The sequence below is a fragment of the Raphanus sativus genome, chromosome 5 (genome assembly GCF_000801105.2).
Source record: "Raphanus sativus cultivar WK10039 chromosome 5, ASM80110v3, whole genome shotgun sequence".
Classification (NCBI taxonomy): domain Eukaryota; kingdom Viridiplantae; phylum Streptophyta; class Magnoliopsida; order Brassicales; family Brassicaceae; genus Raphanus; species Raphanus sativus.
The window spans coordinates 7,823,621-7,849,455 of NC_079515.1; the positions used below are offsets into that span (position 1 = coordinate 7,823,621).

The window sequence follows — 25,835 nt, forward strand, 5'->3', positions numbered from 1 at the left end:
TAACACTCAAAAAATAAAATGACCAAAATAATACATTTTTGTTTTGAAAATTTTCATTTTTATTTTTTATTTTTAAAAATTTGAGTACATTCCTAAAATTCTACCTTTTAACTCTAAACCTTAAATTTTAGATTAATTAACCTAAAAATTATAAATACATATTTACCCTTCAATAAAATTTCTTTTGGTTATTTTATTCCTTATGATACTATTTTTGTGACAAAACTTGATTTGGTGCTATTTTTGTTTTTTTATAAGTATCTTGAATTTCAAAGGTAAAATCTATTTCAGGATAAAAAATCCATATTAATACATTGTTCTGTGCCAGGTGCCTCAAAACTCTGAATCTACACATAACGTTAGTGTTTGAGATTAAGAAAAAACTTCTATTCTCAGATATATAGTTCATATATACGTTCTATTCTCGATGTATCGTTCATGTATAAGTTACGATCATCTAAGATAGCTTTGACGTTTAAAAGTACATGCATGGCAATGGCATAAGAAAATTAATTTTAATTCATCAGAGGTCAATTATCGCAACTGGAAAAGACCATAGTCATTATGTCAAATGTTTCCAGTCCAAGTGTTAAAATTAATTATAATACACATTGTGGTTTCGGGCATCGAAGAATTTGAACTTTTTTTTTTTGAACCTTACGAAGAATTTGAACTTCGGTTCGAACTTTCTGATAATTAAGAAAATGGGTAGGTAGACTCACTGTATTGGTATCCCAACTCCACCGTCCTAGTTATGCAAAACCTAACGGTGCGACAAACATTAGTTAAACAAATGAAATAATGTTTTAAAAAATAACACAACTATTATTTGTGTGCCAGCAACCATATATAATTAACATGATAAATCGTTTTGACGAATTCGGATGTACATGACTAGCCACTATCTAATACACTAATTGTGAATACGATAAAAATATTAATATTTCATCATGAGAGTCACTTTCTTTCATGGCCTGATCTTACTATTTCCACTTTAATTTTTTTGAATAGGATTCGATTCAAATAAAAAAGGATTAGTTACATTGAATTCTGTGAAATCCAAATGGACAAGCCAACCACGACCATCGTTGCCTGGATTGACTCGGTTAAGTTCATTCTATTTTAATTTAATTGTATTTATGCACACAAATTAGAAAATATGTAATTTTACATATTTTCTAAACAAAAACATTACTGTTTATACATCTAACCATATTTCAATCAATAAAAGAATATATTAAAACTTATGTAACATATAAAATTGATAAATTTTTCACTAAATTTTAAAATGATATTTATTTTCAAAAAAATACCCTAAAATTATAACTAAAATACAAAGTATAATATTAGCTAAATTACCTAATTTGAGAGCCGGAATAGTTTTTCTTTAACAGAAAAAACATTAGCTAAATTAATAAAACCAAAAAATGGAGCTGTCATATTAGGCCGAGTACGTAGATCACAGTGAAGCCATCTCAGCAAAAACAAATTAAATCATAATTAATCCAACGGCTGAAATCATTAATGAAATTTCAAAAAAGAGTTAACACGAGGGAAAAGGCTGTCTGACAGCCAGGTCACGTTATCTTTACCTGTGGCCGAAATGATTCGTCTCTGTCAAATATCTTTTTTTTTTACTTAAATTTTTTTTTTGAATGGCCGAAAAGAAAGTTGAACAGATAAAACCCGCCTTTATAAATTCAACTAACAATTCTTTTCCACCCTTTGAATTGATTGTTCATCGGCCGTTTATCATCTCCTGCGAGAAGAGAGAGAGAAGGAAGGAAGCTTATAGCGGAATCTCCTTTGGTTCCTCGTTTCTTCTTCCGATCTCATCTTCTTCTTCTTCCGATCTTTCTCCTTCAAAGGTATACTTTCTGGATCTACCTTATCTCTTGGATCTAGATGTTGTTTTCCTGAATTTGGTAGAGATCTGGAACTTGAATTTGGATCTACGAAACTCTCTTTAGTCGTTTGACATTCCTAGAAATCGATTTCAGTTGACCGATCGCTCGATCGAGTCACAAGGATTTGTATTGACTTTGATCTTGATCTCAATAGGGATAGATCCAGATTCAGATCATCTGGTTTTCATTTGTAGATGTCGATTGAAATCTCAACTGTTACGGATAGTTGAAGTTTTGAGTAGCGATTGAGGGAAGCTACATCATAAAATTTTCCTAATGAACTATGCTCTGTTTATGGATGTGTTGAAGTTGCAAGATTATCGATTTTTAGGAATATATCTAGTGTCATACACGTTGAATTGGAAACTATTTATGATCAGTTCTTGGTTCAGTCAGGGTTCATTTTCAGAGTATTCAACTATTTATGTTTTGTGCAGCTTATTAAAAAAATGGCTGAGGCTGATGATATTCAACCCATCGTCTGTGACAATGGTACCGGAATGGTCAAGGTTAGTTTTACTTGTCGTCTCTTTACTCTCTTTTATCAGATCTCTGGATGATTCTTTTGTTTTATAAACTAATAATTCATGTGTACAGGCTGGTTTTGCTGGTGATGATGCTCCCAGGGCTGTATTCCCGAGTGTTGTTGGTAGGCCAAGACATCACGGTGTCATGGTTGGGATGAACCAGAAGGATGCCTACGTTGGTGACGAAGCACAGTCCAAGAGAGGTATCCTCACCTTGAAATACCCTATCGAGCATGGTGTTGTGAGCAACTGGGATGACATGGAGAAGATCTGGCATCACACTTTCTACAATGAGCTCCGTATTGCTCCTGAAGAGCACCCTGTTCTTCTTACCGAGGCTCCTCTTAACCCTAAGGCCAACAGAGAGAAGATGACCCAGATCATGTTCGAAACTTTCAACTCTCCGGCTATGTATGTCGCCATCCAAGCCGTTCTCTCCCTTTACGCCAGTGGTCGTACTACCGGTTAGTACATCTTAAGCCTCTCTTTTTGTATGTACTCATGTGATGATCTTTGAAACTGAGCGCTGATGATCTCTTTCCTTGAACAGGTATTGTGCTGGATTCTGGTGATGGTGTGTCTCACACTGTGCCAATCTACGAGGGTTTCTCTCTTCCACACGCCATCCTCCGTCTTGACCTCGCTGGTCGTGACCTTACTGATTACCTCATGAAGATCCTTACCGAGAGAGGCTACATGTTCACCACAACAGCAGAGCGGGAAATTGTAAGAGACATCAAGGAGAAGCTTTCCTTTGTCGCTGTCGACTACGAGCAGGAGATGGAGACCTCCAAAACCAGCTCTTCCATCGAGAAGAACTACGAGTTACCCGACGGGCAAGTGATCACCATCGGTGCCGAGAGATTCAGGTGCCCAGAGGTTCTGTTCCAGCCTTCGTTCGTGGGAATGGAAGCTGCTGGAATCCACGAGACGACCTACAACTCGATCATGAAGTGTGACGTGGATATCAGGAAGGACTTGTACGGTAACATTGTGCTCAGTGGTGGAACCACTATGTTCTCGGGTATCGCAGACCGTATGAGCAAAGAGATCACAGCACTTGCACCAAGCAGCATGAAGATTAAGGTCGTTGCACCTCCGGAGAGGAAGTACAGTGTCTGGATCGGTGGTTCCATTCTTGCTTCCCTCAGCACATTCCAGCAGGTAAATATTGACATGATTTTTTATTTATTTCTTTGCAAGTATGGGAGCTGATTGTTTATATCTTTGGTGTCATCAGATGTGGATCTCCAAGGCTGAGTATGATGAGGCAGGTCCAGGGATTGTCCACAGAAAATGCTTCTAAGCTGTATCAAGGAGAAGGCTAAAAGATGGGTTTTATGATTTTTTCTTTTATATTTGCTTTCTCCATTTGTTTGTTTCATTTCCCTTTGATTTCGTTTATGTGTGTGACAAACTCTCTGGGTTTTACATTACGTCTGCGTTTCAAGAAACTTTTGCTTTTTAGTCCATTGTTTTGTAGCCCTGAGTGATCGAATTGATATATGCCTCTTTATTCCTTATTTTTCCATAATTTCTTTCTAAACTGGGAAGAAAGAACCTTTGCATTGTTAATAACTTAATATAACTATTGTATGAGATACCACTATTTGGCATCACCCTGTTGGTATATCAAGAGTGAGTCTGAATGATTGAGCATGAAAGCAGAACTAACTATCGTCTATTGTAAGTTGTGACATTTCAGTGATGAATGTTACTTAGCTAAAGTAGATTTGACACAATAAGATACTAACCGCTACAATTCTAATGGGATACCAATAAACCATTCCAAGCATGTCGTCGTGGTTACTATTTGATTTATAATCCTTTTACATGATGTACATTGTACATTATAATAATGTTACTGGAATTTTGAATTGATTTTAATATATATCAACACATTTGGCTATACCTTGATTCCCCGGATTGGGTCCATATGGTTATTTCCGGGTTTAGGGTTCAACAGAAAATAACCGCTTAGCATCATTAATCCTAAATTATTAAGTGGGATGCTTAAAAAACATTTTTTATCTGAAAAAGAAAAATTAAAAAAAGAACCAATTAGCAGCTTGTTCACCGACAAACAGTTCAAGCAACATCACTTTCAAACGCTTACTTAAGCACTTTCATCATCTTCTACTCTTTCTCTTTCTTTTTTTTTAACTAAAAAAATTATTAAGCACTCCTTAAGCAACCAGGGTTAATGGTGCTCTTAGGTCTTATTCGGGTTTTATATATGTTCAAATCGATTCATTCAATAACATTTTAGATTCATATATTTTATAACTATGATTATTATCTATTTAGGATCCAAACTCTTTTAGGTTTACTTAATAATACATAATTCAAAATACACATCATTAAACATATTATTCTATAAACTCCTTTTTAATATTTTACTAGATTATGATCCGTCCTTTCAAAGGGCGGGTATATTTTTGTTTTAATATCTTTTTTTGAAATTTAATTTTCATTTTTAATTTATAATCATATTTATGTTTTTGTAATTATATTTATTTATAAATCTTAATCAAAATTTGTTTTGTCAATTTTATAAAATAATTTCAATTTAAAAGTTGATCTCGCAAACACTTTTTTTCTTCGTCTATTCAAATTTGTCTACAATCATAGTTGTCTATTCAAATTTTGACCCACACTTCAAGCACATAAATTCATGAATTTAAATTGAAGCTTTATTTTGAGATATAAAATATACTGAATTTTTTAGTTTGTCATATATATATATAGTTCCAACCGATAACATGAAAAAATAATTACTTGGACTGAATTAATATCAACTGGACATGTTCTAAATTTAATAGTATCGACATTACAATATCACCGGCTTAAAAGATTCTGGAGTCAACTATATAATTAAGCCAATAAAAATAAAAATGATAATGTTTTAATACACGCTTAAAAGTGCAGGATATTTTATGATTTAAAACTTTATTAATAATTTAACAAACTTTTTTTTAATTTGTAAGGATTTTGTCTATTTAAAATATTTTAGTATTTAAATCACCGGTCTTAAATCCGATTCGGAGCTATGGTCGAACCTATAAACCCAGTCATTCAATATGTTAATCTGGTTTGAGTTTCAATATTTATAACTATAATATTTTAGTTATAAATATATTATATATATTATTTTTTAGAAAAATTAAATTGAAAAATTATTTTGAAAAAACAATAACCAGCAGATCCAGCAGGTTATCTATAAAACTAAACAGGATAGATGCGAATATAAATTTATGTGTTTGTGGGTTGTGGAATCAGATTTTTTCAGAAAAAAAAAAGAAAAAAGAAATCTGTAGATTGGCGGATCAAACGGGGCGGGTTTGACCCGAAACCCAGCCGTAATTACCATCTCCATCCACATTTCTTCTTTCTCACTCTCTTCCACTGCTTGACTCACAACCCAGCCGTAATTACCATCTCCATCCCCATTTATTCTCTCTCTCTTCTCTTTTCTTCTCTGCGATTGCTTCATTGATGGATAATTCTAGTGAAAAACAGATCAAAAGGTAATCATCTATATCTCCTCTTTTCCATGTCTCTTAGCTGATTTCTCAATCCAATTTCTCAGGTTTTTATTTGTCTCAAAAATTCTTCATGCTCTTTACGTCACTGCCCTGGTGACTGGACTAGTGTTTACCGGCTTTGCTGTAGGAAGGGATGACAACAAAACGATTCATCATCCACCTCCACCTCCACCTCCACATTCTTCTTCAGTTTCTGCCCCACCACCCTCATCTCCTAAAGATTACAGATCTAATGGACGTCTGATCTTCTTTGGGGTAACTTTAACTGGTTACCTTATGTTGAAGGCATGGGAGATCACTATTAGGATTGAATGGTTTAAGTTCAAGTTGTTTGTGGATAGAAGTAGCCTATTATGTGGGTGCATTTCCCTGATTGCCCTGATATGGTTAACAACCATAGTCCTATTGAAGGTTTTTTTAGTTCACTTTTTCACTTTCTATTTTAGTTATGTTTGATATTCATGGAAATTTTATGGTTAGGTTATTAACAATGTCGTTTTGTGTGTTTATTGTGCAGTGGGAATGTAAATTTCTTGATCAAACATACTCAAAAAATAATTCAAATATTTTTTTTTGCAAATCTCATACTTATTTATGAGAATTCTATAAGAAATGCAATCCATATATAACTTACTCATTTTTCTCTATGAAAGATAAATTTGGTTATGAAGACATTCACTAATGTCTACTTGAGGTATATGTATATAGTTGCCGGCTTTGAAATTAAATATTTGACATTTTTCAAAAGTTAAAATTCTTCTACTAGCCGAAAGTAAGATTTTGTTGAACAACATGTTTAATATATGTTTTGGTCACATAAGTTGATTAATTATTCATTATTCTCGTTATTGGCTAGAGTCTTGTTACAAATATAATATCACTTTTTGTTTTGGTTTATTAATTTATTTTGTTTAAACTGTTTTTTTCACATTGATAATATTTTTCTAAATAATTATTATTCTCCTATTTTACTTCATTTTTGTTTCTTTGTTGACTAGTGATTTTTTTTTTACATAAATGTTTCTAAAATTTAAAATCATCTTTCTAAATAATTCAACCAATATATTATTAGTCTACAACTAATAACTTAAAAAATTGTAATTAAGCTCAGCAATTTATTTTTAGAAATAATGTTTCATGCTTGTAAAGATAGAAACAAATTATTTTGACATACCCAAACTAGTAAATGATTTGAAATTTTTGTGTATTTTATATTGTCTTTGTTTAATTTTATGATACCCGGCAATAAACTAGATGTGAAGAAGTCTTCCAAAGCCTACTCTTTCTATTTTTTGTATTTAATCTTTAAGGTTTAACATTAATTTAGAAAACACAAATTTATTAAGTTTATATTTTACATTGAAACATCATTGACTAATAGTCATAAAAATAAATAGATCAATTTTTTTGCATTAAAAAATTAAAACATTATTTAAATTGAAGAAAAATAAAACATCATTTACTGAAACATATGGAGTATTATTTTTACCTAGAAACGATTTTTTCACTGATTTTGGTATTGAAAATATTTGATTCTGATACTACAAGGTTATATGATTTTTTATAGTAAATGGTATAGAGTTATGGGATTATTATAGTAAAGTTAGATCTATGTCTTACCCTAACAAATAAAATGATTCTCTACAAGAACAATAATCCAATAAAAATTATGTTAAACTTTTTGAAAAAATATTTGGTTATTTTTGTATATATAAGTTACTAGAATACTTCTTCAAAGTTCACTAAAACAGAAATAGTGTTTAATATTCCTAAAAGAAAAATCATCAACTATTAGTATTAAATACATGCTCAAAGATTTTAAAATTATTCATTCCCAAAACTAACAGAAGTCAAACTCATTCGTTTTGCTCTCTAAAAAACTTGTCAATCATCTTCACAAATTTAAAACAAACCAAGTTGTTCTAGGTCCTATATAGAAGCACTTATTCCATACACGGGCCTTGTAAATAGAAAATATGAGTTAGTAAACTGGGCCGTAGAATTGAGAAAATAAAAATGAAAAATAAATAAATTATTAAACAGTTATCCAGGAAAATATTATTAATCGTCAAATCTATCTTCCTCCCCTTCCCCGTCGCTCCTTCGTCCTCCAAAATTAGGGTTTAAGATCGAAACAACCTTTACAGAAAGAGTCGATTCGCTTCCCTTACTTCTTCTTCTTCTTTCTACTGTAATCGTAACTCCGAAGATCCAAGATGGCTCGTAACGAGGAGAAAGCGCAGTCGATGCTCAACAGGTTCGTCACCATGAAGGAGGCGGAGAACAAGAAACCAAAGGAGCGGCGTCCTTACCTCGCCTCAGAGTGCCGAGATCTCGCCGACGCGGACAAGTGGAGGCACCAGATCATGCGGGAGATCAGCCGCAAGGTCGCCGAGATCCAGAACGAAGGACTGGGCGAGCACCGGCTCCGCGACCTCAACGACGAGATCAACAAGCTGTTAAGAGAGAGATGGCACTGGGAGCGGCGCATCGTGGAGCTCGGAGGTCCTAACTACAATCGTCACGGCGCGAAGATGACGGATCTGGAAGGGAACATCATCGACGTGCCGAATACTAGTGGACGCGGACCTGGTTACCGTTACTTTGGTGCGGCGAAGAAGCTTCCTGGAGTTAGGGAGCTTTTCGAGAAGCCTCCGGAGCTGAGGAAGAGGAGAACGAGGTACGATATTTATAAGAGGATAGACGCGAGCTATTATGGTTATAGGGATGAGGAGGATGGGGTGTTGGAGGGGTTGGAGAAGGAAGCGGAGGGGGAGATGAGGAGGAGGGAGGTGGAGGAGTGGAGGAGGTTGGATGAGGTTAGGAAGGAGGCGAGGAAAGGGGCGAGTGAGGTTGTGAGGGTTGGAGTTGGTGCTGCGGCGAAGGAGGTGTTGTTTGAGGAGGAGGAGGATGTGGTGGAGGAGGAGAGGAGGGAGAGGGAGGAGGAGGAGGAGAAAGAGAAGGAGAGGGAGTTTGTGGTGCATGTTCCGTTGCCTGATGAGAAGGAGATTGAGAAGATGGTGTTGATGAAGAAGAAGATGGAGTTGCTTAGAGAGTATGCGAGTGATGATTTGGTTGAGCAGGAGAAGGAGGCTAAAGCTATGCTCAATATCCACAGATAGAATTCAACTAGGTGATGCTCAATAATATCTATATAGCTTTTAGTATCTTTTAAGTACACTAGCTTAGAAACCGATTGATCCTTCATGAGTAATTGGTTTAGTTTTGGGAATAGTATTTATACTGTGAACTTTGCTTAGTTTTAGTAGATGTAGAGGATCTTCTTTTTCTACTGTAATATCTTGATGAATCTGTGAGACTGATAAATCTTTATACTCTATCAGGTTCATTCACTCGGATGCGCTGTTGTGATGACAAAACCATGTGATCAACCTAAAGAAGCGATGGAACGAAGTGAGGGGACATAATGTTGGAACAATGAGTCATGGAAACAAACTCGTATTTTCTTATGCTACCTCTACTTTATAGTTTTGTCTGTATTTTAATTTCTTTGGCGGTCACAGAAGCACTTCTTACTATTGATCGCCAATCACTTTATGAATCTGATTTCTTCTTCCTTGTCACAACGAGAACCAAAATCCAGTGTTAAGTTTTAAGTCAGATGCAGAAACATAAGTTGAAACTATCCACTAGCATTTGTCTACGTGTTAGCAGACAGATATAACAAATTCTTTACTGTTCATTCTCAAAAGACTTGTGTGTGTGTACCTGTGACAAAAACCAAACTCCATTTATTAATAACACCGTTGAGATGAGATGTAATGTTGGATATGGTAAATAATCACATGTGTCTAGAGATACGAACCACACCCACATGTTCACCCACTCAATCCCAAACTCACTCTCTCTCCAGAACACAAACGCACTTTTGTCTCTCTTCTCAACTTCTCAGTCCTCCAATGGCGGACTACGAAGACGAGATTGACCAGCAGAACCAATCTTTCATCCCCAAAGAAACAGCTCTACAAGCTCTAAACACCATAATCCAGCTCCACTTCGAGAAAACTCTCGAGAAGAAACGAGCCATCGACCACCAGAAGAAGAAGCTCCACAAGCTATTCCAGCTCTTCTTCATCTTCCTCGCCGTCATCTTCTTCTCCCTCACCCAACCCTCAGGCCGTCTCCACTGCCGCCATTGCTGGGCGCCAATCCTCTTCCTCTCCTTCTCCCATCTCTTCTTCTACGTCTCCGTAGCTCAGACCCTCCGCTGCATCAACGGCTTCAAGTACCAGCGTCGCTGCCACAAGCTCACTCTCGGCCTCGCCACACACAAGCTCCGTTTCATCAAGTCGCGTATAGCCGCTGGAGATTTCCTCGGCGGTGGCGGCGGAGAAGACGAGGTCTCAGCCTCGGCTGCTGCTTGGGATCTGGAGGTTCCGTATCAGGAGCCACCGGATAGCTACTTTGGAAAGTTTAAGAGAAACTGGGCTCTCTACTTTGGCTTCTTGATCCTTCTTTACACTTTCATGATCTCCTTCTCTGTAGTCATCCTCTGTTTCTGATTATTTATCTCCTAGAGTGTCGCTATTTCGTTTTTTTTCACATTACCCTTCTGCTTCTTTATCATTCATTAGTCTTCAGCTTAGAAGGGATCATTAAAAGTTCGAAGCTTTTCATGATTTGATTCATTAAAAAAGACGATGTAGAGATAAGGGATCAAGAAAAGTTAGAAACTTTTAATCTGAATTCAACTGAGATGATTTGATTCATTTCATGTTTTGAAACATTAGCTTAGAGACATTTAGCATTAATAATCAATTAATCACAATCAAAAAGATTCTATCTTTTCTTCATACAGACACAAACATAAATGTACAACGGTCAGAAGCTGACAAAATAAAAATAAAAAAAAGTTGTAAAAAAGTTTCATAAGGAAACAAAAACATAAACAGAGAAAGGTTGGTTGGTTTGTTTGTTTGAATCTAAAAGCTAAGTCAAAGCTCTTTGTCTAGGAGTTGTTATGTTGTTGTTAGCTACTCCTCTACTAATTTCGTCGCTGGTCGAACTCGTTCGTGTTTCCGTACTCACTGCTCGCACCGTATTCCCGGCTGTCCAGCGCCGTTTTCCTGAACTGCCTCATGTCCGCACTGTAAGTGCTCGAGTCATAGTCCGAGCTCGATCCCCTCGCGAGGTTAGAGCTCTGTCCACCAGGTTTCCCTCCTTCGTTTAGATCATCTAGTGATGCATCTCCCTCCAGAGCCCGAACAATCTGTTGATAATCATTGAGCGACTCAGAACATTTGGACTTGGGTTGGGCCGTGATATGATTCATTTTGGACTTACCTGGCTCATCTTAGGCCTGCGTCTAGCTGAGTGTCTAACGGCTGCAGCGGCGCAAGCCACCATTCGTGCCATCTCATTAGGCTCGTATTGACCCTCGAGCCGTGGATCAGCTAGTTCACTGTAGTCTCCGTCTTGAGCTGCGTTTATGCATAAGGGTCCTGCCTGTTTAAGAAAGTGAACATAAGTTGTGTAGATCATTAGGACTATTAACATAGGAAAGAAACACTTATGTGATGATTGTATATTTTGTATATATATATAATAATGGTTGCTGACCCAATCGGCCAAGCTGTCTTCCATTTCACCAGTAAGATCAACAGGTCGGCGTCCGGTTATGAGCTCTAGAAGCATCACTCCAAAGGAGAAAACATCTGATCTGTCTGTCAACTTCCCGCTTGACGCATACTCCGGAGCCAAGTACCTGTACCATTTGATTAAAAAATATTTTCTTGATTAGGAAACATATTCCTGAGTGAGATTAGTAACTTCAGGAACAGCTTTATTACCCGAAAGTTCCCATGATACGAGTGGACACATGTGTAACGTTGTCCTGAGATAGCTTAGCTAACCCAAAGTCTGCAACCTACAAGATTTGAGCCAGTCCAGTTATAAACAAACCTAAGAATCTGAAGGTGTTATGATTCATAATCATAAGAATACCTTGGCTTCAAAGGATTCATCAAGAAGAATGTTTGAAGCTTTAATATCTCTATGTATGATTTTCGGATGACCTGAGTAGACAAAATTTGAATATCTTAAGTTACTAAACCCTTGAAAAGATCAAAAAATATTTTAGATTTCTTTCTTTTTTTTTTTTTGGATTTTTGACTCACAATCTTCATGTAAGTAAGCAAGCCCTTTAGCTGATCCCAAAGCAATCCTGAGCCTTGTAGTCCAATCAAGAATGACACCACTTTTACCATGGAGATGAAACTCAAGCGTGTCATTAGGCAAGAACTCATAAACCAACATCCTCTGCCCTCCTGCAATACAATAACCAACAAGAGACACAAGAAACCGATGATGAACTCGACTAATGATATCCACCTCAGCCTGAAACTCCCGCTCTCCCTGTCCGCTTCCTGCTTTGAGACTCTTCACAGCGATCTCTTTCCCATTGGGAAGTATCCCCTTGTGAACATACCCGAACCCGCCTTGCCCTAGCAATCTCGCTTGAGAGAAGCCTTGAGTCGCTGCGGCTAGCTCGTCGTAGGTGAATGTGCTCTGGTTGAAACCTAGAGCTACCGAAGGGTGTGGTGGTGGTAGAGCTGGACCGTGTGGGCCTGAGTAGTTTGAGCTCATGTCGCTGCTGTTTACACCGCCTGAGACGGGCATTGCTGGTGGTGGCGATGGTTGCCAGGTTCCACCAGGAGGCGGTGGAGGAGGTGAATTCATCCAGTTGTTGTTCCCGACGTTCATTACATGATCGCTTTGGTTATTGTATTGTTGTTGTTGGTATTGACCACTCGCACCTAAGGTTAAAAAAAACTTTGTTTTCACTTTGTTTCTTGGGTGGCAAGAAAAAAAATAACTTTTGATATTTTCCATGAAAATATTTCAAAAATGTAAAACTCTGCCTGAGAAGTCAATTATCATGATATCTACCATATATTACAATATTATGAAACTCAAAAACTTGCAATTGTGTTTTGAATGTAAGAAGATTTTCATGGGTTTTCAATTAGCTTGGTGCGCAAGAAACAGCTCTAAACAGGGATAAGCTAGGGTTAAAGGTTGGTGGTGTTGACCAAATTTAAGACTTACCGTTGAAACCGTTGCTTGTATAGTAAGGCATTTGATTCTTCTTCTTTTTCTTCTTACGACAACAACAACAGAAGCAGAACAAGATCAAGACAAGAAGCAACAATCCAGCAGAAGCTGCGATTCCTATAATAGCACCAGTGTTGGGTGTATCGTTACGTGATGATGATGACTTAGAGGCACCACGGCTTGATTTAGGAGGAGACAGAGATTTCGGTGAGGGAGGAGAGTTACGGCCGGAGTTTCTAGAAGGAGGAGGAGGCGAACGGTTGTTGCTTCCTCCGTTATTGTTTTTGTTGTTGTTGTTGTTATTATTATTCCCATTGTTGTTGTTGTTGTTGTCATTGTTATTCCCCTTGTTGTTATTACCATTGTTGCCATCATTGTTGTTGTTATTGCCATTGCTTTTGTTACCATTATTTCCATCGCTGTTGTTATTACCATTGTTGCCATCGCCGTTGTTGTTACCATTGTTGTTGTTGTCATTGTTTCCACCATTGTTGTTGTTATTGCTTCCTTTTTGTGGCGATGGTGGAGATTGTGAGTCTGAAGAAGGTGGTGAAGGAGGGGAGGAGGAGGAGGAAGAGTTAGGAGAAGGAGGAGATTGCTGTTGATTGTTGTTGTTGTCGGAGGAGGGAGGTGAATTCTGCGAGGATTGCCCCTCATCCGCCATAATCTCTTTGGATGTTCCTTTTTAAATAATATTTCTTTTAATTACCTGGAAGCTCCCTCCTTAAGATTTTCGTAAGAGAAAGATTGAACAACGAGAAACACAAAAAGTTCATTGTGTTGTGTGTTCCAAATTCTAATTTTAAGAGATTTTTGCGTTTTTTTGTTTTTTTTTTTCTTGGATTTTGTGAATGGTTTATTCCAAATAATTTCTTCCTTTTGTAGGGTCTATATTTGGGTTTAACTTTATATACAGCCATGCAGATTATGCACCTTCAACTATATTTGCAAAAAGAAAAAAATAATAATAATTACAGTAAAAAAAAGTCGATGAGTTTATTAGAAAATAAAATGATTGGCTTACCAAAGAAGGGACATAGATAAATGAAAAACAAGTGGAGAAAAAAACAATAGCATCTGGTGGTTAATGCTCTCGTTGAGAGTCGAACTCAAGACCTCCCGCTTACTAAACGGGTGCTCTAACCAACTGAGCTACGAGAGCTGCTTGCTTGTTGAAGATTTTTACTAATTTAAAACTAACACGAGGAACATAATGATTCTCTTTTAGGATATATAATAAAGACAAAATAATAGTCAGGAAAGAAATTACAAGACAGATCAGGAACAGCTTAGACTCTCCACCAGGGTAGAGAGACTCGAAAAACACCGTCTACAGTTCCGATTCGATGCCGTCCCGCAGGCGTACCCTCCTCAAGGTCATCATCCTCGGCGATAGCGGGTTAGGTTTCTCATATATATATTTATACTTGTGGTGGTTTAGTGTTTTCCGATGAATAATTGGTTTTTTTTAAAGAGATTTGTTGATTGGCTGATTTCGTTGCTGCTGAATTGATGTTTTGTTGATCAAATATCACAACTGAAAATTTTGAGCTGACCTAGTCTCAAACGTACAGACTAGGTCAAGATCATACTGGTTTTGTTGAAAGTGAGACCGGATCATCATGGTGATGTTTTTTTGATGTTTATGTTTCTCTGACTGAAACTAAATCTGGACTTGTATCTTTTGTGATTTTTTTTGCAGGGTGGGGAAAACCTCTTTGATGAATCAGTATCCTTCTTGTGTGTTTCAATGGAGTACTCTACTAGTTTTTTTCTAGAGATGCAAAGAAAAAAAAAAAACAGATTCTTTGGTCTTGTTATATGAATTTGGCTGCTGGCTCTTTTACAGAGTTGAATGAGATTTTGTGCTTTTGTTTTCGGTTTAACACGATTAACTTTTTAGATATGTTAATAAAAAGTTCAGCAACCAGTACAAGGCCACCATTGGAGCTGACTTTTTGACTAAGGAAGTCCAGTTTGAAGATCGACTTTTCACTTTACAGGTTCTTACTTACTTACTAGTGCTTTATTTGTTAATTACTTTTTTTTTTTTTTAAAGTTAGTTGCATGTGCTTACTGCTGGTGCTGTAGTTGTTGTATTCCAATAGATAGTTTTTGACTATGGGAGGAGGTATTGGTTTAAAAAAACGCTAGTTAACCAATGAGTTTCTGCCAGAAATTTCCAGGCTTACCTTGCTCGTGAATCATGCTACTTATAGTATTATCATTGTTTTGTGCTAGTGTCAGGCAATTATGGATGTGATGATGATTTAACTAGTTGAATGAGATAAGCCACTAGAATGTTTTCATGTGGTTCTTAATAGCTTTTCTTGATACCTATCAACCAAATAAGGATAGCTGTGGGAGCTACCCTCTTTGCTTGAACAAAGTTCACTTGTTTATGTGCGTGTTTCTGTCAATGGGTGGGTTATTATTACAGATCTGGGATACAGCTGGACAGGAAAGGTTTCAGAGCCTTGGTGTAGCTTTCTACAGGGGTGCTGATTGCTGCGTTCTTGTATATGATGTCAACTCCATGAAATCTTTTGAAAATCTCAATAACTGGAGAGAAGAGTTTCTGATCCAGGTACACTACATTCAAGCTCTTTCTCACCTCTCACAATAGACAAAAGCATTAAAACGCAATGTCTCTTACAGGCGAGTCCATCGGATCCAGAGAACTTTCCATTTGTTCTTATCGGAAACAAGGTGGACGTGGATGGTGGAAACAGCAGAGTGGTATGATGTGCTTTGACTTAATTCTCCATTGTGACATGAATGAATGTCTCTGAGATGCAACATTACTTTTATAACAGGTTTCAGAGAAGAAGGCTAAAGCTTGGTGTGCGTCAAAGGGAAACATTCCCTACTTTGAAACCTCTGCTAAGGAAGGCACCAATGTTGAGGAAGCTTTCCAATGCATTGCCAAGAACGCTCTGAAGAGCGGGGAAGAGGAAGAGCTGTAAGTTTCTAAAACCTTACGGTTTTTAAAGTCCTGAGAGTTTGGTCTGAAGTCTCAACCTTGTCTTGTCTTTTCTCTTTAGATACTTGCCGGACACAATCGATGTCGGGACAAGCAATCAGCAGAGGTCTACAGGGTGTGAATGCTAAGGAGAGTATCTCTCCCAGAAGAATGCTTTTGAGTTCAAACAAGGGGGGGAACGTGTCTCTCCTCCTATCACCTCTCTTCTTCGCCAGTTATCTCTAAACTTTTATTATATTACATCGCTGTAAATTTGTTCTTCTGTGGGCTAAGAGAATCCTTCAAAATGATTTGACTTGTCTAGCAAGTATTTGTGTTTTAATTATATTATAAAAACATATTTCCTCCAAGTTCTATAAGAGACACAAAGACCTCACTATTTGTTTGGTCCAATCTCATATTGTGTTGCTAATCTACTCAACCAAAATAAATAGTTTTCTGCTTCCACAGAGTATGTCATTTGAGACTGTGTTATCAAGGATGAAAGACAGAACAGAGAAGAGTACAATAGACAAGAGTAAGATAAGAAGTAAACATAAATTAATCAACAAAAAGTTTGAAAATCTCGAAACTATGTGGAGAGGGAAAACCTTATGAATTGCTGAATGGTATAACGTATCATACTTGATATACTCTAAAGAACTCTACTTGTATAAGTATATATGGTTTGAAATTTGTGTGAACAAATGAAAAGGTTTTACTAGTGTGTTTTCCATTACCGGAATGTAGATACTAAATAAAGTACAAGTTATATAAAAACAAAAATTAATGTTCAATAATGACAACACACTCAAAAGATTTTAACCCTCATCGAAGAGATCACAATGGTGACATTGTTGTTGTGGTGAGAAAGTGTTGCAATCAGGTCTTCAGTTTTAAACTTACGGTAACCTTCATTCAACAGTACGACCATCTTGTCTAATTTCTCTGTACAGTTTTTAAGCATGAGTTCCACTACTGAAGCCACATGCTCTAATTTTGCATCCACACTGTCCTCGTTCCAAGAGGCTCCATCTATTGATTTAAAGTATTTGTCAAGAAACTTCACCTGTATAATAGAAAATACAAATTCGGTTCATGGATATATTCGAACTCAAATGATAGCTGGGAAAGAAAAAAAGAGAGGTTAATAGTGGTGAATATATATATGTATACCGGTATGTGGAAGCGAGACCTTCCACGTACTGTTAGGTTCTCTAAATCAGGAGAGTTTTGTAACAGTCTTTCTATGCCAGGAATAAGATACGGACCGATCTTTGTATCAAGAGTCATTGCTTTGACCTTGAGCATCGGGAAAGGAACACCACGAATCTCAGCAAGAGATAAAATCTACAATTCATGAATTCAAAAGTTATTGGAACTATATATAAATTCAACGTCTAATGAAAAAATAATCCACATATAGAAGACGTTACCAACTGATTTTTAGGCATTAGAGAATGCAATAATTAATATGAGCCAAAACATATATATATATATATATACCTGAATAAAGTTTCTCCCAAGCTTAAGCGTCTCTGCGTTCTTTAACTTATCTAGCATCTTTAACACCATAACTTGGAGAAAATCAGCGTTGGAGTCAGAGTTCAATGAGACACAAGAAGTTTCCAGCCTAGCTTCGGTTAAAGAAGCGACATCAACCAAAGTAAATGATAAATGAGGGTCATACAATTTGAGATAATGGATGTGTGGTGCCACAATCTGTCTTGCGGCCTTAACTGACGTCATTTTACGTATTACTTCTAATTTTCTCAGACGTAGAGATTCGCTGAGATCAAGAACATTTAGTTCACCGCAGTGAGACAATGTTAAGTGTTCGAGAACCGGACAACCGGATAGAATCTTAGCCATGGATTCATCAGAGAGACTACTACAACAAGTCAATGATAACTTCTGCAAGGATGTCCATGACACATTGCACTCGGGAACAACAATCGTATGGTAACGATTTAAGGTAATGTTAAGTTGTTTGAAAGAAGAAGAAGAAGAGCTGTAGAAGAAATCAGGAAGCTTATAGTAGTCATAATAATCACGATAACGAGGACGAGGGAAATTCAGGGACAGCTTCTCAAGGATGGGACAACCGGATAGAATCTTAGCCATGGATTCATCAGAGAGACTACCACAAGTCAGTGATAACTTCTGCAAGGATGTCCAAGACACGTTGCACTCGGGAACAATCGTACGGCAAGAGTTTAAAATAACGTTGAGTTTCTTGATAGAAGGAGAGCTGTAGAAAAAATCAGGAAGCTTATATTCATAATAATGACAATGGAAATCCAGGGACAGATTCTCAACGTTGTGTGACATGGCGAACTTGATCAACCTGTCGGTGTATTGCATGCTCTCCATTACGTATTCTACTGTGAGGTGAAAACTCTTCATCTTGAGAGCAGTGTAGCGAGTTAGGGTTTGGTTTACCGAAGCTATAGTCCGTGTATCCACGACTAAGGAGATAGAAGGTACCTTGCACCATACATGCCTCCATCGTCTAGACAAGAGGGAAGTACTGATGGCTACTTTGGTCGGAACAAAGCTGAGTATGTGTTGGAGGATCGCATCTGGTAAATTGCTGATCAAGTCTTCAGCTCCTTCGATCATCATATCGTCGGACATCTTTATTTGCGACATACTGTATATTCCTAGTGCTGTTATTAGCAGGGTTTTATGAAAACGTTAATATACTCAACCTCTTTCCATTCTTATGCATACTAGGCCCAAATTATTAATGGGCTTAACTCGAGTTTCGCTGCTTTTATGGCCCAAATTATTAATGGGCATGGGCATTCGGATCCTAATCGGATTTTGGTTTTGTCCAATCGAGTTTTGATTTTTCAGATTTATCAAAATTAGTCCCATTAGAATTATCTGAAAGTTCTGTTAAGTACCGGTTCAGATTCTAACGGGTTCGGGCTGGAGTTAGTAAATCTTCTAAAACCGGTATAACCCAATGTACTTTCACGTTTGGATCCCAATCAGTTATTCAGTTTAAAAATACCTAATTTATATCTACTTTGTAACTAAACCATAAGTAAAATTGATTCTTTGGTTTTAAAATACCTTATTTGTACATATTTTATAATTAAAACATAAGTAAAATCAATTCAAAAATAAGAAATGAACATCAATCTTGATCATTCAAAATCAAATGAAGATTAAATATTTTATGGATAGAAAGAAAACCAAATACATGAAAGTATAAAACAAAAACCAAATTCTCATGAAATGAAAAAATTGTTCAATGAAACAAAAAAAAATCTAAAAAACAGAACAAACCATCAAACCTAATTAATAAAATCGAGTTACATAATTTTTTTTTTCATCTGACTTTGGTCGCTAACCACGTCCAATACAAAGGAAACTATTAATATATTAAAAGATTTGAAAATTAAGTATAAATATTTTGTTAGAGAAAAACATGTATATATATTAAAAGTTATGAAAAATATAAAAAATAATTACTTATTATTAAAGATAACATAGATTTTAACCGGTCTAACTTTTAACGTGAGATATCCGTAGCGAAAAATTACTCCAGAAATAATAATATAGATTTCGGATCGGGAATTGAACATTCAAACCATTCTTTTTGTAATCAGCGCGTGGCGTCACGCTCCGCTTAGGGTGACTTCCTTTTCTTTTTCTGTCAACTCTCCGCTTAGGGTGACTTCGCGCTGAAACATTAGAATTTTTGTCTGAAACTTGACATGAATTGCTTAAAACACGTGTTTTTGCATCACACTCGTTCCATTAAAGATGGTCTAACCTTGACGACAATCTCCTCGAACCATCTCGTTGATCTCTACTCTAGAAACGGGTTACCGCAGGAAGCTCGTAAGGTGTTCGACGAAATACCTAAGAGAAACGTTTATTCATGGAACGCTATGATCTCGGCCTACATAAAGTTCAACGATTTGAAAGAAGCACGTAAACTGTTCAGAACGGCTAATACTGAACGAGATCTGGTAACGTATAACACTCTGCTTTCAGGGTTTGCCAAAGCTGATGGGTGGGAGAGTGAAGCCATTGAGATGTTTGGTGAGATGCAAAGGAAAGAAGAGGAGGGCGGGATTTGGGTTGACGATTTCACTCTCACTACAATGCTTAAACTATCTGCTAAGTTATCCAACGTGTTTTATGGCGAGCAGTTGCATGGCGTTATGGTGAAAACAGGGAATGATGCGAGCAAGTTTGCTGTGAGTTCTCTCGTTCACATGTATTCGAAGTGTGGGAAGTTTAAGGAAGTTTGTAATGTCTTTAATGGATCTTGCGTTGAGTTTATCGATGGTGTGGCTAAGAACGCGATGGTTGCTGCTTATTGTAGAGAAGGTGATGTTGAAAGAGCTTTGAGTATATTCTGGAGAAATCCGGAACTGAACAATACAGTTTCTTGGAATACATTGATTTGGGGATATGCGCAGAATGGATTTGAGGAAGAAGCTTTGAAGATGGCTGTTAGTATGGAGGAAAGTGGATTGAGGTGGGACGAACACACTACCGCGGCTGTACTGAATGTTGCGAGTAGTTTAAAGAGACTGAAGATTGGGAAGGAAGTGCATGGTCGGGTGGTGAAGAACGGATCATATTCTAATAAGTTTATAAGCAGTGGGATTGTTGATGTTTACTGTAAGTGTGGAGATATGAAGTACGCAGAGTCTGTCCATTTGTTATATGGTTTTAGCAACTTGTATTCAACTTATTCGATGATTGTGGGTTACTCGTCTCAGGGCAAGATGATGGAAGCGAAGAGGCTATTTGATTCTTTATCTGAGAAGAATCTAGTGGTGTGGAGTGCAATGTTCTTGGGATATCTCAAATCATGTCAACCTGATTCTGTGTTTGAATTTGCACGTGAGTTTATAGCCAAGGAGACCAAAGTTACTGATTCTTTGGTCATGGTTAGCATCCTTGGTGCATGCTCTTTACTAGCTTCAATCCAACCGGGGAAGGAGATTCACGGTCACAGCTTGAGAACGGGGATTGTAATGGATAAGAAACTTGTTACTGCTTTTGTTGATATGTATTCAAAATGCGGGAACCTTGAGTATGCTGCAAAGGTCTTTGATAGTAGTTTCGAGAGAGATACAGTTATGTACAACGCCATGATATCTGGTTATGCTCATCATGGCCATGACCAAAAATCTTTCCAGCTCTTTGAAGACATGACTGAGGCTGGACTCAAGCCGGATGAAATTACGTTTGTAGCCCTCCTATCAGCTTGTCGTCACCGTGGCTTAGTTCTAGAGGGTGAGAAGTACTTCAAGTTGATGACAGAGGTTTACAATATATCCCCCGAGGTTGATCACTATACCTGCATGATAGATTTGTATGGAAAGACCAATAGATTAGATAAAGCCATAGAACTGATGAGAGGTATTGATCAAGTTGAAGAAGATGCTGTTATTCTTGGAGCTTTTTTAAATTCTTGTAACTTGAATAAGAATACAGAGGCTGTGAAGGAAGTGGAAGAGAAACTGTTGGAGATTGATGGATGTAACGGGTCTCGGTATATTCACCTTGCTAACTCTTATGCCTCGTCTGGTAGATGGGACGAGATGAAACAGATAAGGAATCGTATGAGAGGGAAGGATCTGGGAAAGTTTTATGGGTGCAGCTGGGCATATATCGATAATCAACTTCATACGTTTAGGTCTTCTGATATTTCGCATTTCAGAACTGAAGCTATATATTCTATGCTACATTTTGTGACCAAGGATTCGATTGAAATCACTGCTTAAGGAAGAGGTATCAATTTTCTGTACATTATAATAGAATACTAAGAAAACCTAAGTAAGGTCCATGATCTCTGTTTTTGTGTAGTTTAACTGATTTTTGGTACTTGGATTCTTTTTGACAGTTGGCTTTCTCAGTGTTCTCGTCATCAGTGATTGTTGGCTACCACTTTTTTGAGTGTGAACATTCTATTTTACTTGCCTCTGTTGGGGGATCACTCTTTTAGAGCTGTTGGATCAGCCAAAGGCCTATAGTTCTTCTTATCATGTGGACTTCAAGATGAATGTCATCGAGAAAGTTGAAGATTCAGAAACAAAAGACCAAGTTTTCTTATCCAACTTGGTATATAACTTCCTCCATTGATGAAAGGGACTTTCAAGGCTTAACTTAGCTCAACAAGACGACAAGGTCAGTTGACTACCACTGGAATCTCTGGTCTTTATTCATCTGCTCATCGTGTATGTAAAATGTTTTAGAGTTGAAATGAACTGTTTACGGTATGTTCCCTTTCTACAGTCACTCTTACTAATATCTTTTTTTTCTGTTATTATTTTGAAGAAATCAAGGAACACAAGTGAATTGCAACAACAACAACAGGAACAACAACAACAACAACATCAGAAACAGAAACAGTACAAGAACAATGGACTCATCAAGAAAATCAAAACACAAAGCGAAACCTTCCAAAAGGAAACATGTCTTAGCAAGGTGCACCAGATAATCCACACTTCTCCGGGAGTTTAGAAGCGAGGTCGAGGTCGATCCCACTGAGGAAAGGATTAGTTTTGGTTTTCTGCTTGCAGAGACACTGGAAGTCAGCATTAGACAGGGCTGTGCAACAAGGGCCCTTGGGATCAATCGCGGTGGTCACTGGGTTCTTAGTCTGCACATAGGGCTTGCAAGAGTACAGATCACCAACGCTCATACCACAAAACTCTCCGGTTGCTGCCGTGAGTGTCAAGGCAAGAACCAAGGTAATAAAGACAAGCTTAGTGTTTGGCTCCATTGATTTTTAGTATTTTTAGAGAGTTCTCACCAATTTTTTTTGCAACTACTTGTTTGCTCTTCTCTTAGCTTAGGATAGGCTAGGCTACCTGCTTCGAAGGGTTTATATAGAGAATATAGGCACGTTACTGCTGAGTCCTAGCATCATATAAGACAATAATCTTGTGACTAATCTCATGTGCATATTATTCAATATCCATTTTGATTTAAGAGCATATGTAGGGGAATATTGAATGTCTAACATGGTCTATACTATACAAGTAGTTTAATCAATATTCTTTTGTTGTCTCATGATACTTTAATATAATATAAAGTAAGAACACCCGTGAGACATTGGCATTACTTTCTTTCCAGTGTGCTGCATTGTCACGGGCGTTCTTGGTGTCCTCAAACTTTATTGGGGACTCAAATTTAATTGCATTCATATGCAACTTATTTTACCTTTTGATATATCTTGGACGTATTATCCCAATTTGACAAATTTTTAATGAGAATAATCGATCTTTTATTTTGTTTTTGGTGAAACTGTAGTGCCTCTGTGAGTTAAGTAGCAGTCACAGGTGTGTTATGGTTGTAGTTTTTTGTTCTTTACCTGCCAAGCTGTTAACATGTGTACATGAACCTATGGTGGCATATAAGATAGACTCATCATTTATTGCAGCTTGAGTTCACATTCCATAAGCAGAAATTGGATCTAGTCTCAACCTCAAAATATAATACTAAAATATAAACATTAAAAGATAGGTTTATTTGTTTGCTAATTTGAAAGCTTGTTTTGCAGTCTCAACAAGTGGAGCAGGACGATAATTGAAATGAGTAGCATAGGTCAAGTAGGCACAGACCAAAGAGACATAGATCTTGAACCAGATCATCGACGAGAAGAAGGTGAGATGCGTACAGGTGATGGTGAACACAATCACCGCCAAGCAGTTAGTGAGGTGCTTTAACGTGCTGAACTCCTTTTCTGTTCCTTCGTTAGGGAAATGGCCATGAGAGTAGAAGTCACTGAGCAACTGGTCTTTGATCTCGAATGTGCTCATTAACCAAGCATTGATTTCCTTTTCTTCATATGGGATTTGGTTTTGGCTGATACGACGGATGTGGATGTGAACTTGTGATGGTTCAGTACCATATACATTGTCTAAGAAAGACGGACAACGGGTTTTGTAACCGATGGTCACATCATAAACTGCAACAAGTGCAAATAGTTGCGTAAGAGTTTGTTTAAATCAGTGATGCAAAAACAGCGAAAGTATAATAAGCAAACCTGCATCAAGTGAGCCATTCAACTCCTCCAAGCAGGAGACGAAACCTTTTGTCTTGGGAAGCAACACGTTGTTCAGTATTGGAAGGCCATTTTCAGCTGCAAACTTCTTGCTCCTTTCGCATTTAACCTCTCTGCATGAAAGTCTATGCTTTAACCAAAAGGGTTTCTAAACAAAGCAAAGAAGAAGGGGACTTACGTGTAATCTGTGCCCTCGGGGAAAAGACCAAGCCACAAAGCATCTCGAGGATCCTTAAAACTCGAGACCATCTGCCTCAAGTTTGCTTCATCTACTTTCCATCTCCGCTCAACGGGGATAAACTCAAACAGGTGAAACGCCCAACCAAACAGAGGCAACTTCATCAAACTGCTCTTGAGCACATACTTCATATTCCCAATCTGTCCTTTACGCAGTGCAAGATCCCAGAAGTACATCCAATCAACTTCTGTTCGGTGATTGGCAATGAGCAACACTCGTTCCTCGCAAGGAACCTTATCCCCGGAGAAGACAACTTTGGTTCTGTTGATCTTCTCGAAGAGGAAAGGCCACAAGGCGAGCCAGGAGCCAAAGAAGAAAGAAACACATCTACGGCTGTAGTGTAAGCTGAAAAGCCTCACCACTACAGCTGATAGGAAACCCCAGAAAATCAACATCATAAAAGCTGTTGAAACCAACACCATCAGACATGCTATACCTCTCAACATTCTTATTAGAGACATCTTATTAGAGTTTTTAAGTTTCTTTTCCATTTTTGTGACACCTTAAAGATAATCTATATATATACCCTCCTGTTGTGTATATTCTTGATTCAATAGAAAGTGAATTTCACCAATCCGGGGTTATCATAGTCACCATTAGAGCTTATATGGTGATAACATCATAATAGAGTTCTTAGCACAGAACAACATACTTCACCTGCAGTTATATGATCAAAGACTCTAGGAACATATTTTAGGATGATAAAGTTATATGATCAAAGACTTTAGGAACATATTTTAGGATGATAAAGAGTTTAAGCACTTCATAACACAATATATTGATCAAAAGAGAAAAGCAAACTATGGAAAAATTGTCTTCTTTTTTTCTTCTTTTTCTCAAAGACTTTGGAGCTGAGAAATCCTTAATTTTTTAATTACTTGACACTAAGGGTTGAGAGATTAATTAATAGATTAAAAAAACAAAACTAGGAATCTAAGGATTTTTAGCAGAAAAAAAAGAATCTAAGGATCTGAATTGCGCTGGATTTAGAATAAAAGAAATAAGCTTTATTTTCAGAAGCATCTCGTAGATTATACTCTTGTTAAAAAAAAACAAGAAACTTAGGAAGGAATTAAAAAGGGAATACAATCAGGCAAGAGAACATTACAAACTTACAAAAAGAATCAGAATACAATGCAAGTTGTAAAATCCACCTATCAGATTTTTTATTTATTTCTGAAAGTTTGCTGGAAGAAGAAGAAGACAGCTCACTGCTTACCATGGACATGAAGCTTCTGGGGGTTTTATAAACAGTGCAAAAAGATGAATTAATGGTCGAGAAAGAGAAAGATCACCAAGGGGACTACGACCGGTTTTGAAAAAGGGCTCGGAGGTGGTTGTTAATTACGGTTTAATGCCACCACTCTTGTAGAAAGAACCCAACAACGGAAGGTGCGGAAATTTAAACTACTGTCCGCTCCTCTTTCGCTAATATTAGATTCTACCACGTCACCATTTTGCCCCCAAAAAAAAAAGATTCTACCACGTCACCACCATCCTTGTTTGTTCCCCATCCTCTTTTTATATATTTTAAACAA

At 37.2% G+C, this 25,835-nt stretch overlaps 8 protein-coding genes and 1 non-coding gene across 10 annotated transcripts; 5 read left to right on the forward strand and 4 right to left on the reverse strand.

The window, feature by feature from the left end:
* The first annotated feature begins 1,719 nt into the window (after positions 1 to 1,719).
* Positions 1,720 to 3,957, forward strand: LOC108862827 (actin-2). The gene is made up of 5 exons (XM_018637077.2): positions 1,720 to 1,868; positions 2,345 to 2,416; positions 2,505 to 2,898; positions 2,985 to 3,598; positions 3,675 to 3,957. Exons 2-5 carry the CDS (start codon positions 2,357 to 2,359, stop codon positions 3,738 to 3,740), a joined length of 1,134 nt encoding a protein of 377 aa, XP_018492579.1. The 5' UTR covers positions 1,720 to 1,868; positions 2,345 to 2,356; the 3' UTR covers positions 3,741 to 3,957.
* A 4,073-nt stretch (positions 3,958 to 8,030) lies between these two features.
* Positions 8,031 to 9,625, forward strand: LOC108861698 (uncharacterized). The gene is made up of 2 exons (XM_018635631.2): positions 8,031 to 9,112; positions 9,324 to 9,625. The coding sequence occupies exon 1, from the start codon at positions 8,196 to 8,198 to the stop codon at positions 9,099 to 9,101; it is 906 nt and encodes a 301-aa protein (XP_018491133.2). The 5' UTR covers positions 8,031 to 8,195; the 3' UTR covers positions 9,102 to 9,112; positions 9,324 to 9,625.
* Positions 9,626 to 9,653: 28 nt separating this feature from the next.
* On the forward strand, positions 9,654 to 10,611 carry LOC108861700 (uncharacterized). Its single transcript, XM_018635633.2, has one exon. It carries the CDS (start codon positions 9,762 to 9,764, stop codon positions 10,500 to 10,502), a length of 741 nt encoding a protein of 246 aa, XP_018491135.2. The 5' UTR covers positions 9,654 to 9,761; the 3' UTR covers positions 10,503 to 10,611.
* Positions 10,551 to 13,871, reverse strand: LOC108861696 (putative proline-rich receptor-like protein kinase PERK6). Its single transcript, XM_018635627.2, has 7 exons — positions 13,048 to 13,871; positions 12,117 to 12,755; positions 11,944 to 12,014; positions 11,790 to 11,866; positions 11,560 to 11,704; positions 11,284 to 11,445; positions 10,551 to 11,209 (listed from the first exon to the last, which is right to left on the reverse strand). The coding sequence occupies exons 1-7, from the start codon at positions 13,715 to 13,717 to the stop codon at positions 10,985 to 10,987; spliced, it is 1,989 nt and encodes a 662-aa protein (XP_018491129.2). The 5' UTR covers positions 13,718 to 13,871; the 3' UTR covers positions 10,551 to 10,984.
* Positions 13,872 to 14,141: 270 nt separating this feature from the next.
* Positions 14,142 to 14,215, reverse strand: TRNAT-AGU (transfer RNA threonine (anticodon AGU)). The gene has a single exon. It is a non-coding gene; the product is annotated as a tRNA-Thr (tRNA).
* Positions 14,216 to 14,304: 89 nt separating this feature from the next.
* On the forward strand, positions 14,305 to 16,386 carry LOC108861701 (ras-related protein RABG3f). Its single transcript, XM_018635634.2, has 7 exons — positions 14,305 to 14,452; positions 14,756 to 14,782; positions 14,957 to 15,056; positions 15,494 to 15,640; positions 15,712 to 15,792; positions 15,870 to 16,015; positions 16,098 to 16,386. Exons 1-7 carry the CDS (start codon positions 14,400 to 14,402, stop codon positions 16,162 to 16,164), a joined length of 621 nt encoding a protein of 206 aa, XP_018491136.1. The 5' UTR covers positions 14,305 to 14,399; the 3' UTR covers positions 16,165 to 16,386.
* Positions 16,387 to 16,785: 399 nt separating this feature from the next.
* Positions 16,786 to 18,673, reverse strand: LOC108858103 (F-box protein At5g03100-like). Its single transcript, XM_057010801.1, has 3 exons — positions 17,522 to 18,673; positions 17,192 to 17,365; positions 16,786 to 17,084 (listed from the first exon to the last, which is right to left on the reverse strand). Exons 1-3 carry the CDS (start codon positions 18,665 to 18,667, stop codon positions 16,827 to 16,829), a joined length of 1,578 nt encoding a protein of 525 aa, XP_056866781.1. The 5' UTR covers positions 18,668 to 18,673; the 3' UTR covers positions 16,786 to 16,826.
* Positions 18,674 to 19,610: 937 nt separating this feature from the next.
* On the forward strand, positions 19,611 to 22,768 carry LOC108861695 (putative pentatricopeptide repeat-containing protein At3g18840). Its single transcript, XM_018635626.2, has 3 exons — positions 19,611 to 21,781; positions 21,894 to 22,177; positions 22,328 to 22,768. Exon 1 carries the CDS (start codon positions 19,744 to 19,746, stop codon positions 21,772 to 21,774), a length of 2,031 nt encoding a protein of 676 aa, XP_018491128.1. The 5' UTR covers positions 19,611 to 19,743; the 3' UTR covers positions 21,775 to 21,781; positions 21,894 to 22,177; positions 22,328 to 22,768.
* Positions 22,331 to 25,672, reverse strand: LOC108861697 (probable 1-acyl-sn-glycerol-3-phosphate acyltransferase 5). Of its 2 annotated transcripts, none has more exons than XM_018635628.2 (4): positions 25,517 to 25,672; positions 24,238 to 24,954; positions 24,042 to 24,172; positions 22,331 to 23,963 (listed from the first exon to the last, which is right to left on the reverse strand). In XM_018635628.2, the coding sequence occupies exons 2-4, from the start codon at positions 24,786 to 24,788 to the stop codon at positions 23,521 to 23,523; spliced, it is 1,125 nt and encodes a 374-aa protein (XP_018491130.1). In that variant the 5' UTR covers positions 24,789 to 24,954; positions 25,517 to 25,672; the 3' UTR covers positions 22,331 to 23,520. The 2 variants fall into 2 exon arrangements, with proteins under 2 accessions (XP_018491130.1, XP_018491131.1); XM_018635629.2 differs by having other exon boundaries at positions 25,414 to 25,657.
* Positions 25,673 to 25,835: the final 163 nt, after the last annotated feature.